The following is a 17116-nucleotide window of genomic DNA, read 5'->3' as shown; positions in this document are numbered from 1 at the left end:
GGAGTACTACTACTTAGGAGCAACCTAAGCCCCACGGTACAATGGTAGTCGTCTTATCGTGCACGTTCTATTCGCAGGTGGTGCAGTTGGGCGTGCAAGTGGTACCGTCCTCGTCCAACCGGATGAACGTGAGCTTTTTGTACACGGACGTGAACAAGTACTCGTCGGCATCGAACGTGTTGGCCACGTTCTCAGTACCGTGGAAGACGGGCAGGTTCACGCGGCTGAGCCTGAAAGTGACCAGGGAGGCGGTGGAGCTGATCGGCAGGTGCTTGGAGCCGCAGACCGTGGCGGTGGTCAGAGACCCGGTGGAGCTGCTGTTCGACTCCGCGTCCACACTGTACATAGGCCAGGCCGGGCCGCTGATTAAAGGCGCATTCGACGTGAGTACACAGTGCATTGCCCGTTCCGCTACACCCGGTATCCGTCGCGGTAACACGATCGTGGCGGTGACTACGTGGTTGTACTGCGATCTATCGCGACGCGCGCGCACGACCGTATTACCACGTTGTCGGACGATCGTGGTCGATCACTCGTGATAATATCCACGCGCATTCTGCTGCTGCTTCCTCGTGCTGCGAACCATGCTGTCCATAGCCAGAGCTGAATTAAACGGGGTGGCAAGGGAGGGGAAATTGCCATAGGGTGGTCAATTTTCGAGGATCAACATAAAATAAAAATATATAACTATACATTTTTCCTGTATGACTGTATTTCATTGCTTTCAATATTAAACAAGTAAGATGATCTCTTAAAACTGATTGGTCAGCAATTATTCACTAGTTTGCGACCATCAGATCGAGGAAAAAATGAATATAAAAGAAAACTAGTATAAAAAGTAATGATTATATTTTGTCACATTTGGTAATTTTCTAAATTTATATGTGAGGTATAATTAGTAATTATAAAATTTAAGAATAAGTAATAAAGTGCTATTTAAAATATGTATAATTTAGATACTGGTGATTTGTCAATGTATTGCTCTTGCATAGTACACATCTATCCTACCCGTTAATACGCTACTGACTGTAATTAATAGTATGGTGTATATAATTTTTAATTGTAATTTTTTTAAGGGCGGCATATTTTAATTTGCCCTGGGGTTGCTACATAGCTTAACGCAGCACTGTGTACGGCCCACCTGCGTCCCGTATGTTTGCAATTGCTTGGGCCCCTGGGAAGGACACGAATATTCCGCGCCCGGACCACCTAGTTTTAGGTAAACTTAAGTCCGATAACGATTTACTTGTATGTATGACACGTTATCACAATAATGTGATACGACTGTCGACGGTTAACACGATATTGAGGGGGGGGGGGGGGGGGGTGAATTATTACCGATTGAACGGTCGCAACGGCCAAACGATCCGTGTTGCTGCGCGAAAATTATTTCAAATTTTAATCCTCGTATGATTGATCGGCCTTTAAGTTCAGTTGAGGTTAAGTAACTTTTTAAAAACGGCAGGCGAATCAATTTGTGCGAATAATTTTTTAGCCGCGTATCACACCGATCGATCGATTTGTATCAACAGTTGTGATATCACTTATCCAAATTTTAGCTTCTTAAAACGATATATATATATATATATATATATATATATATATAAATATATATATTGATTGTAAGTATTAATCAAAGACATTTCGTTACTTCGTTGTTTACATTTCGTACACCTGAGTGTGGTTGCCTGCCGTTGTTTGAAAACACTTTTCCCGTAAAATGGAATTCCAACGCGGTTTTCGGGGTTTTTAATGAAATTATTAATTTTGTTTGTTTTACATAAAACCCGCATTTTGTTCGAAAAATGGCAAGTACATCGCCCTAGACGTCCGAAACGTATATTTATATAAACGTATACAAATCGTATGCTAGACGTAGCGCACGAATTTGCATTTGGTTTTAAACTTAAAAGTGTTTCGCTAATAACGATAATGTTTAAATAGCAATACAGAGGAAATTGTTTACCCTAACTACCCATCAATCGAATTATTGCGTTTGCGCAGCACAATGCGTTCTTCGTCTTCAAACCCGATGACGACCAATCGCACACGAGACTCGTCTAATACTAGACGGTGTATGGACCATTATAATGATTATCGATTATATCGGCTGGTGCGTAGGGCAACCGAACGAAATGCAAAACGATCGTATTAATAATATTGTACAAATAATTAAGAAATATTCTGCGCTCGCCTTCAAAATCGAAAGAACAAATAGTAATATTATCATTGTTTAAGCGATGTGCTGAAATCGTTTTTATGTGCGTGAAGTTGGCTCTCCTAAATCAAGCTAGCAATTCCAAATCTTCACAGAAATTTTGCAATTAATTTGCTATGATTTGCTATATAGTTTTCAGAATTTGCATACCCGCAGTTTTTCTGGAAATTCATATTTTCTGTTCGGGGAGGTCAACTTCACAACCCCCCCAATTTTAAGCTAGCGACTCCAAATCTTCACAGGAATTTAGCATTAATTTGCAATAATTTGCTATGTAAATTTCAGAATTTGCATACCCACGGTATGCATGTTTTTCCAAGAAAACATTTTTAACTTGGTATACTTAAATCACGCCTGTATAACTTCGACAGATGTTGAGAATTTAAGCCTTAAAGGTTTAGTGTAATAAATTTAGAGATATGAAGAAAATGTAATATTTAAATATGAGTGTTAATATTTACAAAAATATATATATTTTAGATCAGTCGTTCCCAATCTCATTTATTCTACGCCCCCTTTGTAGATTTTCAAAAATCTCACGCACCCCCAGCTATAAATCAAAAAAATTATAATTTTTTTGTTTACTTTAAATTTTACAAATAAACTATATAATATTCGGAAAGACTACTTTTTTATTGATGATAGTAATTATAAAATATAAATAATTGTAAATAATATAGTATTATAATGGAATTATAAATTGACGTGAGTAATTATTATAATAAATTAGTAAAAAATATAAATAATGGAATGTATAATAAAATTAACATTTAATGTGAAGGCTGACAACACTTTTCTTTGGACAATTTTTTAAAGTTCAACTCGATGTTTGATAAAGAATACCTCAAGTCAGATTCGACATCCAAGCGATATCTATGTTTGGTTTTTAAAATAGCCAAGCAGGAGAATCCAGATTCACATAAATAAGTTGATGAAAATTGTACAAGGCCTTGTAAGGCTTCATTTGAAATTTCAGGATAAATTGGTTGGTATTTTACCCAAAACTCTTCCATAGAGCTGTCACTGTTAAAATCAATTTTTGAACGTGAATCATTCTTCAGCTCGATTTCCTGTTCTTGAAATGTATCCGGCAATGTGTCTACGTTAGCACTGAATGGACAACTTGTTAGCGTATATTTCTAACTTTTGTTAGAAAAATCCGGAAAATATCGCATGAATTCATCAGTCAAACAATCAAGATGTTCAATTACTATACTTTTCAATCCAACAAGATAATTAAATTCTTCCTCATCAAAGATAAGTTCGTTCAATCGACGGAAAGACGAAAAATTAGGAGTCTCTTTGTTTACTCGGCGTTTCCACAGCTGTAACTTTTCTAGAAATGAGTTTATAGAATCTTTGGCGGTTATAATATTTATATTCCTCCCTTGTAATTTGAGATTTAGGTTATTAATAGTTTCAAAAATATCTACTAGGTACGCAAAGTAGAATGTGAAGTTTTCGTCGGTAAAATTCTCACGAAGATTGTCTTTTCCTAATTGTAAAAGCATAATTTCCACTTCAGATTTTAATTCGTACAAACGTTCAAACATATTCCCTTTGGATAACCAACGAACCTCTGTATGGAATAATAAAACAGAATGTTCCGCGGGCAGCTCTGAACAAAGAATCTTAAAAAGACGCGAGTTAAGTGCACTGCTTTTGATGGTGTTAACAACTTTTATACATACTTCAAGTACATTTTTAAGTTCAGATAGCAGTGTTTTTGCAGCTAAAGCTTGTCGGTGTATTACACAATAAGAACCGATTATTGACAGGTTTTTATTTTTTGCTAGGCTTACAAAACCCGATCTTGACCCTAACATTGCAGGAGCACCATCTGTACAGACACCTACAACATTTTTCCAAGACAAACCATTCTGATCAAAAAATATGTCAATGGCAGACAAAACGTCACTGCCTTTTGAGATGGAATTTAAAGCCTGGGAAAATAGAAGTTCTTCTGCGATGGGCTGTTCATTTATAAAACGGTAGTAAACTAATAGCTGGCAACAATTGGCTACATCAGTTGATTCATCACATTGGATTGCAAAGAATACGGAATGTTTTAATTTATGAATCAACTGATTTTTAATGTCCAAAGCTAATTCATCTATACGTCGTTTCACTGTATTATCTGAAAGAGATATTTGAGCTATTTTCCTTTTGTTTCCTTCACCAAGTACTATTTCAACAGCTTTAAGTATGCTAAGTTTATTTAATGTTTCACCCAAGGTATGGGATTTCTTTTACTGAGCCACCATGAAGACGATGTGATATGAAGCTTCAACAATTTTTTCATTATTCTGTTGAAACTCTCTGGTATGGTCAATTTTCATTTTACTTAAAGAATTTTTTTTAGCAACAAAAAACTCTTTAGGTTTTCCTTTTAGCATCGGATGAGCTGTGGTCAAATGTCGTTCAAGTTGACTAGGTCGAAGGGCATCGTTACTTAATACAACGTGACAAATAACACACTCAGTCTTTTGGACACCATCTTTTTCAATAAACGTAAAACCAAATTTGACATAATCATCGATATACGTTCTTATTTTCGGAGGAGCCATTACTTTGATATACGTGCACTCGCGACGACTACGTACTACGACACTGACGTGCACTTAGCATCTGCAAAATAAAACTAAATCGCGTCTAAACTAATCTAATAGTTTTTTCCCCTGGCTTTCTCTTATCGTACTGATTAATTTACGGACGATGTGGCATGGTGCACTATGACTAAACACTTGTAATCTTTATCGATTACTTTATCAAATTTAACGACCCTATATTCTATAATCTATAACGATAACCAGTCTTTATTATTTTTTCATTTTTTCTCTTCATTTTAAATATAATAAAATTTAATAAATGAAAATTTTACTTTGTGATGACTGCTTGCGCCTCCCCAGCGATGTGTATAGGCTTCCCTAGGTTGGAAATCACTGTTTTAGATTCAAAGAATATTTCCCGTTGCAAGATGCTGAAAATATTTGGATGTTCAATATAACAATAATTTATTTATAATATTACAATACATTTTATTAATATCTACATTCATAACATATTAGAATCAGTGCTGCAATAACCGTGTATATTGCGTGTATTAAATACACGGGCTCATAGCTCCAACCTATAATAGGCCCAATTATAATATTTGAAAAATATGTAAAAAGCAAGAAAATAAAACCATTTTGTAATAATAATTATTCATGGAGATTAAACAATAATTGATTGATTTTGTTCTTTACACATTGTCTTACGTCAACGTTTCTTTGACGGTTTGTATAATCGAAATCCAAAATAATTTGATTATAATTGATTAAATCAGTGGTTCTCAAACTATGATCCGTGGAGCCCTAGGGCTCCACGAAAGAAATTTAAGGACATATCTAAATTATTTAAATTTAAATATTATTATATTACTTAGTTATCAAGTAAAAACACTTGTATGATTATAATTTTACATATACATTCTAATCCGATCAGAGTGTTTTAAATTAATTTGGAGAGTACTAGGTTTTTAAGTCTCAGAGCACTCTTTCTTGTCAAAATTGTATACACAAATTAAATCAATCCTTTTGCAATTCAAATACATTTCATTTTTACTCAGAATTTGAAAATGTTAAATTGAAAAGTGATTGAACACACTCAATAATTTTATAACACACTGTGTACATAATATATTAATTTTAAATTCATTCTAAAAGACTAAAAAATGTTTTTATTAAGATTTAATGTAAAACGTTTAAAAAAAAGCAAACTCATCATTTTCAAATAATTCCTATTAAGCCCCTCCCCCCCCATTTTCAAAACGTTTTAATATTATAATTAATTTAAGTATCATTTTTGATGTCTTCTTTCTATATTTTTTCCATTAAATTTGAAGTAAACTTAGTTTTGTCAAAAAAGCCAATATTATTTTTCAACTATAATAATATTTTATGATAGAATTTCTTGTTATTTTTTAACTTCGTTTTAGAATTAAATCATACAAAATCTTTAAAAATGATCCTATATTCAAGCAATAAATTAAATTATGGATTGTTTATTACTTTTTTTCTTATTACATTTTTTTTTTTTTTTTTTTTTTAATCATAAATCATTAACAAACATATCTCAAACAATTAATTTTTTTAAATATTTCTTATATTTATTTAAAATTAACTTAAAATAATTATTAAAAAAAACAATTTTAAATTTTCACATATATAATTAAATGTGGATTTATATGAATTCTTTCAGGATAAGAATTTTTTCGATTTTTTTGAATTAAATCGATATGTATTTCTCAACATGTATCTGATTGTCTTACATACGCAATATAATAGACTCATATACATCTATTCCTCGGAGAATATACCTACAATGAACAAATTAAACATTTAATGTAATTACACGTGAATAATCTGAACATTGATATTTTAATAATTTAATTTATTTTACAAGTTCTCTATAGGTAGCTGTAATTTATAAAACAATAATATATTTATAAATATTATAAGAATTAATATGCAATATTAAACTTACTTATCAGAACGATCACATAAAATAATTTAATAAATTTGATTTCCATCAGCTACCATTTCAGTTACAATAAATAAATGATTTTCAATTACTCTTGCAGATATTATTATTCCATTGCAGTTATATTCAACGCATATATAGTGTAATTCTGATAAATATGGATTCAGAGCGTTTTGAAAATTGGAAAAATCAGGCTTCATTTTCAATATAATTGTTGGACTGCAAATTTTCCTTCTATTATTCATGCATTCTGTTCTTGGACATTCAATACTTTCGATGGCAGAAAGTGCAATTTTTAATAAATTAATTATAATAAATGAAACATTGCACCTTGAAACCATTAATTTTACATTTGTAACACTTTGTTCTTGATAAAAAATTTGTTGAAGTAGTAAAACTCTCGTATTTAAACGATTATCTTAATTTCCAGAAAAATCATAGTTATACAAATTCTGAAAACTACATAGCAAATTATAGCAAATCAATTGTAAAATGTCTGTAAAGGTTTGGAGTCGCTAGCTTGAAATTGGGGGGGGCTGTAGTGAAGTTGGCTCCCCGAACGGAAAATATGAATTTCCGGAAAAACCGCGGGTACGCAAATTCTGAAAACTACATAGCAAATTATAGCAAATTAACTGAAAATGTTTATGAAGGTTTGGAATATCTAGCTTGATTTAGGGGGGCTAACTTCACGCACGTATCGTGTTCACGTCCGAAAAAAATAACGGGTAATACGATGCGACTGTGTACGCACGTACAAACGTGATATTTCGATGGTGTTTTACGTGGTTTAATCCACTTACGGTTTCGGTTCGCGTTAAATACGAATTGTTTAATTTCTATTCATATCTATAAATATGTGCGCATAATTAGTTTACCCTAAGCGCGTTTGGTGGCGTGCATGCACTTCAATAACCACCTGCATATTGTTAGTTCGCCTCGAATAACCGAATCATTGTTCGTTTAATTTGGTTGTTATATTATTTTAAATATTATAACACGTTCAATACGTCTTAGGTACAGTCACATTGCGTTGTGGCATTGGAATACGATATTAAAACGCGTACGTGTGCGTAATTATACGATATTAGATTACACGGGGAAAATTTGTCGAGCGCAATCAAATAACATTGTTATTTCACAGAATTCCGATGTCGCAACGTGCAATCTTATCAACCTTGTCTATCCGTGTAAATATATTTGTACATACGAACTATCTGCAATTTTCACTTTATAATTTAAATCACAATCAAAGTTTTGGCAAAACTTTGTGATGAAGTTTCGCTACGAGTTCCAAATTATTATACCCAAGAAATAATAATTAATATCCAACAACGACGAGAAGTCGGTTGTCTGAAACAGTACATGTCGATCAAAACATTCCTCGGCAGTCTATCGAGTACATCGAGATAGTTTGGCTGAACTGTTAAATAATACTTTGGTGAACATCAACAGCTTGGCACGGACGAACGGTGGGCACGCGGTGTTTGCGATGACGCGTCAAATGCACTGCTGCGCGAAAAGCTCGAAACTCAGAACTGGTTGTCGGGCGGAGCGTGTAAAGTCGATTTCAGAATATCGGGTCGAAATCGCATTATTTAAATGAAAATTGTCTCGAAAATTGTTTCATGCTAAACGAACACGTCGGGAGATTCTCTGTTATTTTTGCGAACGTTACCGAATCCACCGTAAACCATTACAAGTGGTTCGTCGGAGCCGTTATGGGAGGGTGTGAAGAGACCGGATTTGCGGGGGATATTCGTGCTTAACGGCCCCGAAAGCAGCGTCGAGACTTATCTAGATTAAAATATTAACTATATATTGTTTTATCTGAATAGAAATGTAAACGTTATCCGTTTATCGAACTTTGATGACAATTTCAGTTATTTAGATATTTTTTTTTTTATGTAAAATGTTTAATTGAAATTTCGAGTGCTTATGACTAGTGTAGTTGTGACAAAACTACTCAATAAAAACATTCAATTCAAAATTAATACGAGTACGTTTGGAAAGGTACCAATAGGTGTTCCCTGATTTCGACAGACAATTATACCCTAATGAGTATTGACCAAATGTAGCTATATTTTAGGGCAGGTATATTTATGTATACATTTACATATATATATATATATATGATGGATTCACCATGAATAACCACATATAGTAAAAGCAAAAGTAGTTTTTATTTAATAGACAATAATTAACATAGTTGTCATCATCCATTGTTTCTTAGTAAAAACTATTTAAACCTTCTTCAAAATATAACACTTGATTGCATAAATCCGGGTATAATAAAATAACTGACCCTGTTCCATACGTGAAACAATTTTTATTTCTGTTGATTTTGTATTAATAAATTGTAAAATATCATTAAATGCTAAACGGTTAAACCAGTAAGTCCGTTACCATCCACTTCCAATAACCGTTCATCATTCCGCCAAGACACGATTGTCAGCAGTTTTTAATAAATCAATTACTATTGTAAACTATGAAACATTTTCTACTGACTATGTTTATTACAGACGAAAATGATTCAACGAAGACTACTTTGTTCTAAAGCCATTCAAAAATAAATTAATTTAACTGAACATTTTATAAGTAGTATAAAAGTATATTTTTAATTTTTCTTTCTAATAAATAATTTTTATAATAATTATAACCTATTAAAAAAACAATTATTGGACAAATAGTGGACGTTTACCATTGACGATAAATTATGAATGCTCTAATAACCAAGCATTTTAATTTAAAACTGAGTAAATAATAATTTTGGTACCTAACAGCTAAAATTAGTATTTTCAGTCTTTGAAAATAATACTGACTGTTAAAAAAAGAAATAAGTAAGAAAGTTAATATAAATTTGAATTCATATTTTACAATAACCATTGAATAATAATAATATATACAATCATATAATCGCATATTTATTTATATTTATGATTAACATATATAGATTATAAACTGAATCATCACAGTGCTTTCCTTGTTGCAATTTATTATCTTTATTTATATTTTTTAATATTGATTTCAACTTCAACTAACTAACCTGAAAATGTCTGGCCTTACCATTGATCATTTGTCCTACCTTAAATATAGAAAGGTAGTAATTTTTAATAAACAGAACAAAATCTGTAATTGTTCACCGTAGAAACACGAAAATACGTAATTCAGAATGATAGATATATTAGGAACTCTAATATATAACAAAATTACTTAAATTTGTATCTCAAATTTGATTATTTTTATTTATAGTATTATAAAAGTAAACTCATTTTTATCAGGCCCGACCTTTTAATTTTTGGTCTCCCAATGGCCCAATCTAGAAATATATTCTTACTGGTACATATAAAAATTATTACTACATAGTTTTAACGATATACGTGATATATATTTTCTAATTATTAGATTTAAATTTCATTATTTTGTTTTTGAAAATATATTAAAAGTTTTAACAACAGTATAAAAGCCGAATCATAAATACTTTGAATTCTTAGCATAATTTTAGTTTCAAACAACACGCACGGTAAAAAAAATAAATAAAAAAACATTATTTTCTAATATATTTAATAAACCCTTTTTTGCTTGCACCAAATTTAGTTTATTTTATTTCTTCTTGTAGATCTGATTTATAATTAATTTTCCATTATCAAATGCATTAACTTAACATAATATTGAAGCAAATTCGTTAAACCCGTATTATCAACAGAATTTAACGATTTTTCATGATTTCATGTTTGCTAACTATATATCCTTATAACTATAAGATGTTTTTGATAAATCGTATTTCATACATACAGAATATCAAAAATATATGAGATAAAATTGCACAGAAATGTTGATGAATCGAATAATGGTCGAAGAACAACAGACATTCGACGAATAGTTCAATACCGAAAGCATTGCGATGTATCAAGTTTACGGTATAATATAACAAACTGTTTACGGGGAGGAGAGGATTATGACTAACATTTTTTCGAGCATTGTAAGTACGTTCCTACCTATAAAACGACTAAAATAAGTACATATTTTGCATATAAATATATACATATATATATTTTTATTTTTATATGAAAGTTTCTGAGAAATTTTATTGAAAACACTGAGCGCTGTGGAAGGTTAAGAGAATGAGTTCCTTTGCGATCCCTTGCTTTAAAACTATAACATTATGCATTTAAATAAAACAAATAATAAACGTTCTCTTGCAAAATACACTCACAGATTATTAAGACGTGTCCTGCTATACGAGTCACGTAGGTAAATTTATACAACTAAAACAGGGTCACGTCACTTTTGTACGTATAGTGTGTTCTTTTTAAAACACCCTATACTTACTGGAACTAACATAATACGCTTTTCAATAGTATACAGTTTGATATTTAAATAATCGTAAATGGAAAATAGTGCTCCGCAAAGTAGTTCCAATTGTGAATTTACCTGTACGAAATACGAAATGGTAGGTACGTGGCATTAATTATACAACGCATTAATATATTGACAAATAATTATCGATTGATTTATAATTATACTATTTATATGTATTATCAAACTCGAAAAGTCTTGTATTTAATCATTAATATTCATAATTTTATTATAGTTTAATTAAAATTAGTTGAATTTCCCTGAGTTTTAAACTAAAAATTAATGGGTGCGTTCAGAGAGTATTCAAAATACATTTATAAATACTTGCGAAGAATAGTGTTTAAAAGTATTCGGATTCAATAATTTACTGCTACATTCGAAATAACTTAATATTATAATATTATAATTTATCATATTTTTATATGTATGAACCAAGCAGTAGCTCGCGTGCGAACGACAGGAGTATAGTGATCGGTAAGCAAACATTTTTTATGTATCTGAACGAAAATAAGAAAATAAATAAATATTAGGAACAAAAATTGAGGGAACGGAGCAGAGTGCGGAGGATCTGCACATTCAACCATCGCAAGTCCTGAATATTTATTAAAATTCCTTTTTTTTTTTTTTATTGAAGACGTGATCAAGTATAATAGCACACACTTACTGTATATAGACAACATAATCTTATGGGCCTCGTATTAATACAACCCCTTTTCTATCCCCATTCACTACGGCACCCATACCAAGCGATTGATTGAGCTCTAGAAATTCCTATACTTTTTGTATTGCCTACACATAATTCATCTACGTAATTGTATTACGAAGTATAAAAATATAATACTCGATTTCCGTGCAGGTTTCGTAGATTCTTTTTTTAATCCGATCAAAATAAATGGAATGACAAACATATTTTTAAAAAATGAAGTTCCACGGTGTTACGTATGCGGTATGGGCATTACAGTAGCATTTTTTGAGGAATATAATAGGCTAGAAAATACATTATTGATGTATAGAAAATGACAATAGTAATTATACGGTAGAATTTATTTAATCAATATCCGATTACAGTATTGATAATAGCAACTCTGCGTGATTCCGTATACCGTTTTAAGATATAATTTGTATTTATTTCGTTGGAATAATTATAAAAAAAAAAACTAGGATAAAACATGCTAAGAGATGGGGTTGTGTGCGTATATATCATAATCATTAAATATTTTGCCATAACAACGTTCTCGTCGCCTCAGAGAAAAAAATGTAAAAATAAATTGCACGTCAACGTAATATGTTGTTCTTCTTTGAAAAACGTTAGTTTTATTTTAAAATTGTATAAAAACAAAACACAAACAATTTATGAAATTTTCATTTTAGCTACACATGTGTTGATATTAGCTCTCATAAGTTGCATCATATTTGTAACATTAAAACTTTTTTCATTCAAGGTTACTATTTAGTATCTAAAAAGTTTGCTTGTTTTACATGTCTTTCCCAAAAAATTTGAAAATCGTTTTTAATTGCTTTCTATATTATTTTTGTTTCACTTTACATCATTTAGTCAGTAATTATTATTATTTTTGTAACATAAAAAAATATTTATTTAAAAAAAAAAAAAAAACATCAAACTTTCTAACGTGCATAAAATAACCTCGTTGTACCCTTATATAACGATGTATTGTTATTTTTAATATTGTATTTTATAATATAGACAAGAATGTTATACTAAGGCAGAAAGAAGAGGGTAAATAAATTTACAGAAAATAAAAGTATGAAAAATACAAATGCGTAAATGTATTTCTGCTCAACGTTTCAGAGAACTAAGTATTTCAAGTGAAATTATGTAATTTTATCAAACGTAATCGATTACTGCATTCCTCCTAACCTTATCGGCTCCACACCACGAACAAATATCGCAATTACGAAAACATGTAGTGTGCTTTATTAGAAAATAATTTTCTCCATGCGGAGTCCCAGATAAGAATCTACGATAAAACCGCCGACCATTTCGGGAATATTTGATCTTCTCTCATTTCATCTATTTCTTGATCTTTGGCCCATCTAATGTTGAATTTCTTAATATTACACCAAGCTCTATGTCTCAGATACTCTATTACATGTGTATTTTTATTGTTCGTTAAACTGCTGTAGATGAGTTCCGCCATCGCGAGATATTTCGTTTTTTGATTTCGTCCATTGACAAAAAACAAAACATGCTATTATTATACTCGACACTCATCAGTTGCGTATAACGTAGTATTATTATAAATGGTAATAACCGAAAACCTCGTCGCTACCGTTGAATGGAGAATAATATTCGTGTAAATTCGATTCAAACGGTGTTCACGCGTATTTATTGGCCAGATGTCTGGGTTTTTTTTTCATTATTAAATTTAAAATATTCGATTTGATTCGTTTAGCAAACAGACTGTTTGCTCGATTTTTCCCTTCTATTTCATACACGATTCGTTAGCAATCACAATCACCACCACCACGACAACGAACGGACGGAAACATACGTTTTCTATTTCTCCGCCTCTTCCAAACTTTTTATCGTCAGTTTTTTATTTCCCCTTCCCCCAACCACTCGTAATTTCACCGTTATATTCCTGGGTAACACGAGCGCGTATATTGTTAAGTTCACCAAAGTTACACTGGTGCACGCCCAGCGTGTGTACATTTATACCCGCAAGACCGTTCGCCAGAGTCAAACAACTTTTTCGTATTGGATGCACCCTGCAGGATAGACCGTGGAATATTGCGTTACGAATAACACACAGTGTTATTCTATACACATTTGAATGCATACGGCGTTATTAAAAATTCAACTGAAGAACGATTATTAACCGTTTGGGTCATAATATTTTATTGTTTATAAATTTCTCGACGGGTTGACAATTCGTATTGGCCGAATGTGTATTGTTTTGCGCTCGAACGATAGTTTTAATAAGTTTTAAATGTCCATGCTATTATATCGTTTTATTTAATGGATTTAAAAATCAATATTGCTGAATATAGCTTGAACTCGTCCGGTTAAAACATATTATCGATTTGTTTGTTTGCATAAGAAGTTACTGTAGTTAATTTACGGAATAACATTCAGTCCGTATAATAGTTCGTGTTAACGTATTATGCAATAATATAGTTTTCATTATTCGCATATCTGCAGCTGTAAGAAATACTTTCGTATCGTATCTATTCGGCCGATCAGTTTTTGTGCGTTTTCCAACTGATTTGACATCAATTTTCGTTGATAGTTTTCAGCATATATAACAATACCGTGATATAATAGACCCTGAATTAAAATATAATTAGTCTTGATGCTTTAAATTGTGATTCTCATTATGGTTTTAATTATATTATATAGATTTAATTATTTTACTCTGCCTATATTTTTAAAAACATGCAAAATATATATTCTGATGTTCTTGGGCATTCGTAGAATTAATATGTGAAAATATTGCTCACGGTAGGATGTATCCGTAAAAAAGAACAGAGTTGGGCAAATACCAATCGAAATCAAAAATAAAAAATAATAGTATGAATAACTGATTATCTTTCGAATATAAAATAATATTTTATTTTAAATAGTGTTGGTTATGATTAAAAAATAAAATGTATTCTGAATAGTTTCATTTGTGAATAAATTGATTATTCTGAATGAATGAATTTAATAAAATATGAATAATATTCACAATATAATAAAGCCGGATATGTAAGTAAATAGCATGTCGATAGCGAGTGCTAAACTATTTAGATTATCTATCTTCATATCTAAAATATTATGCATTGGTTTTTTTATGACTTTTTCGATAGCAGATACGAGTATGTTATAAATACGAAATACACTAATTTAAATTTACAATAAAGTTGGAATTTTAAGTTGTCTATCATTGTCGGGAATTATTCGACCATTCGAATAACAGTATTCGATGCTACAATACAATACGTAACGAAAACTATTCGTTTAAGTTTTCGCGCAACACAAAACATTTAATAATAATAGGTATTGTAACATTGAAAACTGATGATCGAATGTTCAAATATTCGAATAATTCGATTATTCGAATATACATTATATCTCTATTGTCTACGAATCACTTGAGATAAATACGATTATGTGGAATAAGTAATAACGAATAGTTGAATAGTTAATAACCGAATAATGAATAAACGAATCTGGAATACTCTGTAGAATAAAAAATAACTTAATAAATTCTTATTCCACAAATTCTCAATGAAAAGACATTACACAGACATAACACAGTAATACACGTGAACTTACGTATAAATAAATCGGTTTTAAAATCAATACATTTTTATCATAAAATATTATAAAATTGAAGTTAAAATATTATGTCATAATTGAAATTTGCTGAATAAAAATATATCACTTATATAAAATACCAGATTATTTATTTATTGCAACACGTTTATAACACCTGTAGCAGTCTGTATTACCTTAAAATTTACCTCTCGAATTCATGTTTCACGAATTTTTAAATATTTAATCAAACAACTATAAACAAAGTTGTTCCAAATTTAAGTAATATCTTAATAAACATTATTGAGACCTTCATTAGTGTTTACTTTACTCGTCGTAGCTGTTTAGGAGTATAACGTGAACTTTAAGTCTATCTGCCTATCTACCTTAATAAACGCATAATAGTTTAATTAAAGCTGTGACCTTTATAAAATTAGATTATATTTTCAGGTCAATGAGCGCTTATTATTACGATGATTTAATTTTTTACAAAATCCTATTTAAATATTACTATACGATCAAAGTTTTTCATATGTATGAACTGATAAACACTTTATTAACTATAATGATCCTTCTGAAATTTCATTTTGTTCCATTTTGATACTGCTAAATGTTAAAATAAAGTAATATATACGTACTGTGCGATTAATTGAAACACTATTAAACACATTAAATATGTTTAACGTTGTTCAAAATAAAAAACAATCATTTATATATATATATATATATATATATATAATATATGTCTTGATGAATAATTAATTTGTTTTTGCCAAAAATAATGGATTTAAATGATTAACTCCTAAACTAATGTAACTATGTTTCCAGCTTTAAATATATTTCTGCTGAATTACTTAAAAAGCTTGTAACGTTTTGTTTTGTAATTTCGGTCAATAATTTAACGTCCAAAGAAGTGATAAATATTTCGTAAAGAAATTTATTTTAGTTGCTTTTTTTGTAGTTCTTTAAGCGTAATAGGTACGATTATTCTTTAAAAACTTTGTTCAATCTTATGCATACTTCATTAGTTAATTACACGTCCTAATATTTTTCCTTGCATAATCTTAATTGACACGATTTTAGTAAATTAACTTTTTTTTTTCACAGTAACACACGTACATGATGAAAATACAATATAATAGTAGTCATTACCACCCTCGCAGAATGGCTGCATCTGAATTGCATATCATCTCTTAGAGGGGTCTGTCCGAATTGCATGCCACGTTTTATAGAGGTATGCCGTGTACCCACAGTTTATTTATCATACACTTATGTGCACAACTTTATTTTGATTTCAACTCATTATGATATGGTTGTTACAACTGATAAGTTTCGAGATTGAAATATTTTTTATATTCAAAATAAATATATATATATATTCAAAATAATTAAATAATTATAATTAAATATGTAAACAATTTGACTTACATGGCCTTAAATTTTTTTTGATTTATTTTACTATTTATAATTATTTACTACTTCAAAAAAAATGATGTGTATTATTATTACTATTAATATTATATATTTTCTATATTTAAATGTTATTTTATTATTATAAATTATTAAATTATCATCTTCATTGTTCTTTATTGTTTTATTATTGTAGGTATATTATCAAAAAAATGTCACCAAATGTTATACTATTCTTTATTTGAAATACCATGTAAGAATTTAAAATACATTAATTTGATTACCCTAAACTACAATCGTCTTATTTAATGTTATATTTGTTGTGTCACCTTCTCTAACTTGGCAAA

General features: G+C 30.4%; 1 protein-coding gene across 4 annotated transcripts in view; it reads left to right on the top strand.

Moving 5' to 3' along the window:
- The window catches only part of LOC112682925 (collagen alpha-1(XVIII) chain-like), a 420302-nt gene that overhangs the window by 99069 nt on the left and 304117 nt on the right, over positions 1 to 17116 (top strand). For all 4 annotated transcript variants that reach the window (XM_025553701.1, XM_025553700.1, XM_025553702.1 and 1 more), the window contains exon 4: positions 78 to 383. In XM_025553701.1, coding sequence (XP_025409486.1) covers positions 78 to 383 — 306 coding nt within the window. The remainder of the gene's footprint in view (positions 1 to 77; positions 384 to 17116) is intronic.

The sequence above is a fragment of the Sipha flava genome, unplaced genomic scaffold (genome assembly GCF_003268045.1).
Source record: "Sipha flava isolate LNK unplaced genomic scaffold, YSA_version1 215_pilon_pilon, whole genome shotgun sequence".
Classification (NCBI taxonomy): domain Eukaryota; kingdom Metazoa; phylum Arthropoda; class Insecta; order Hemiptera; family Aphididae; genus Sipha; species Sipha flava.
Note: the sequence above shows the minus strand (reverse complement) of the source record. Positions and strands in the feature narration are given on the sequence as shown.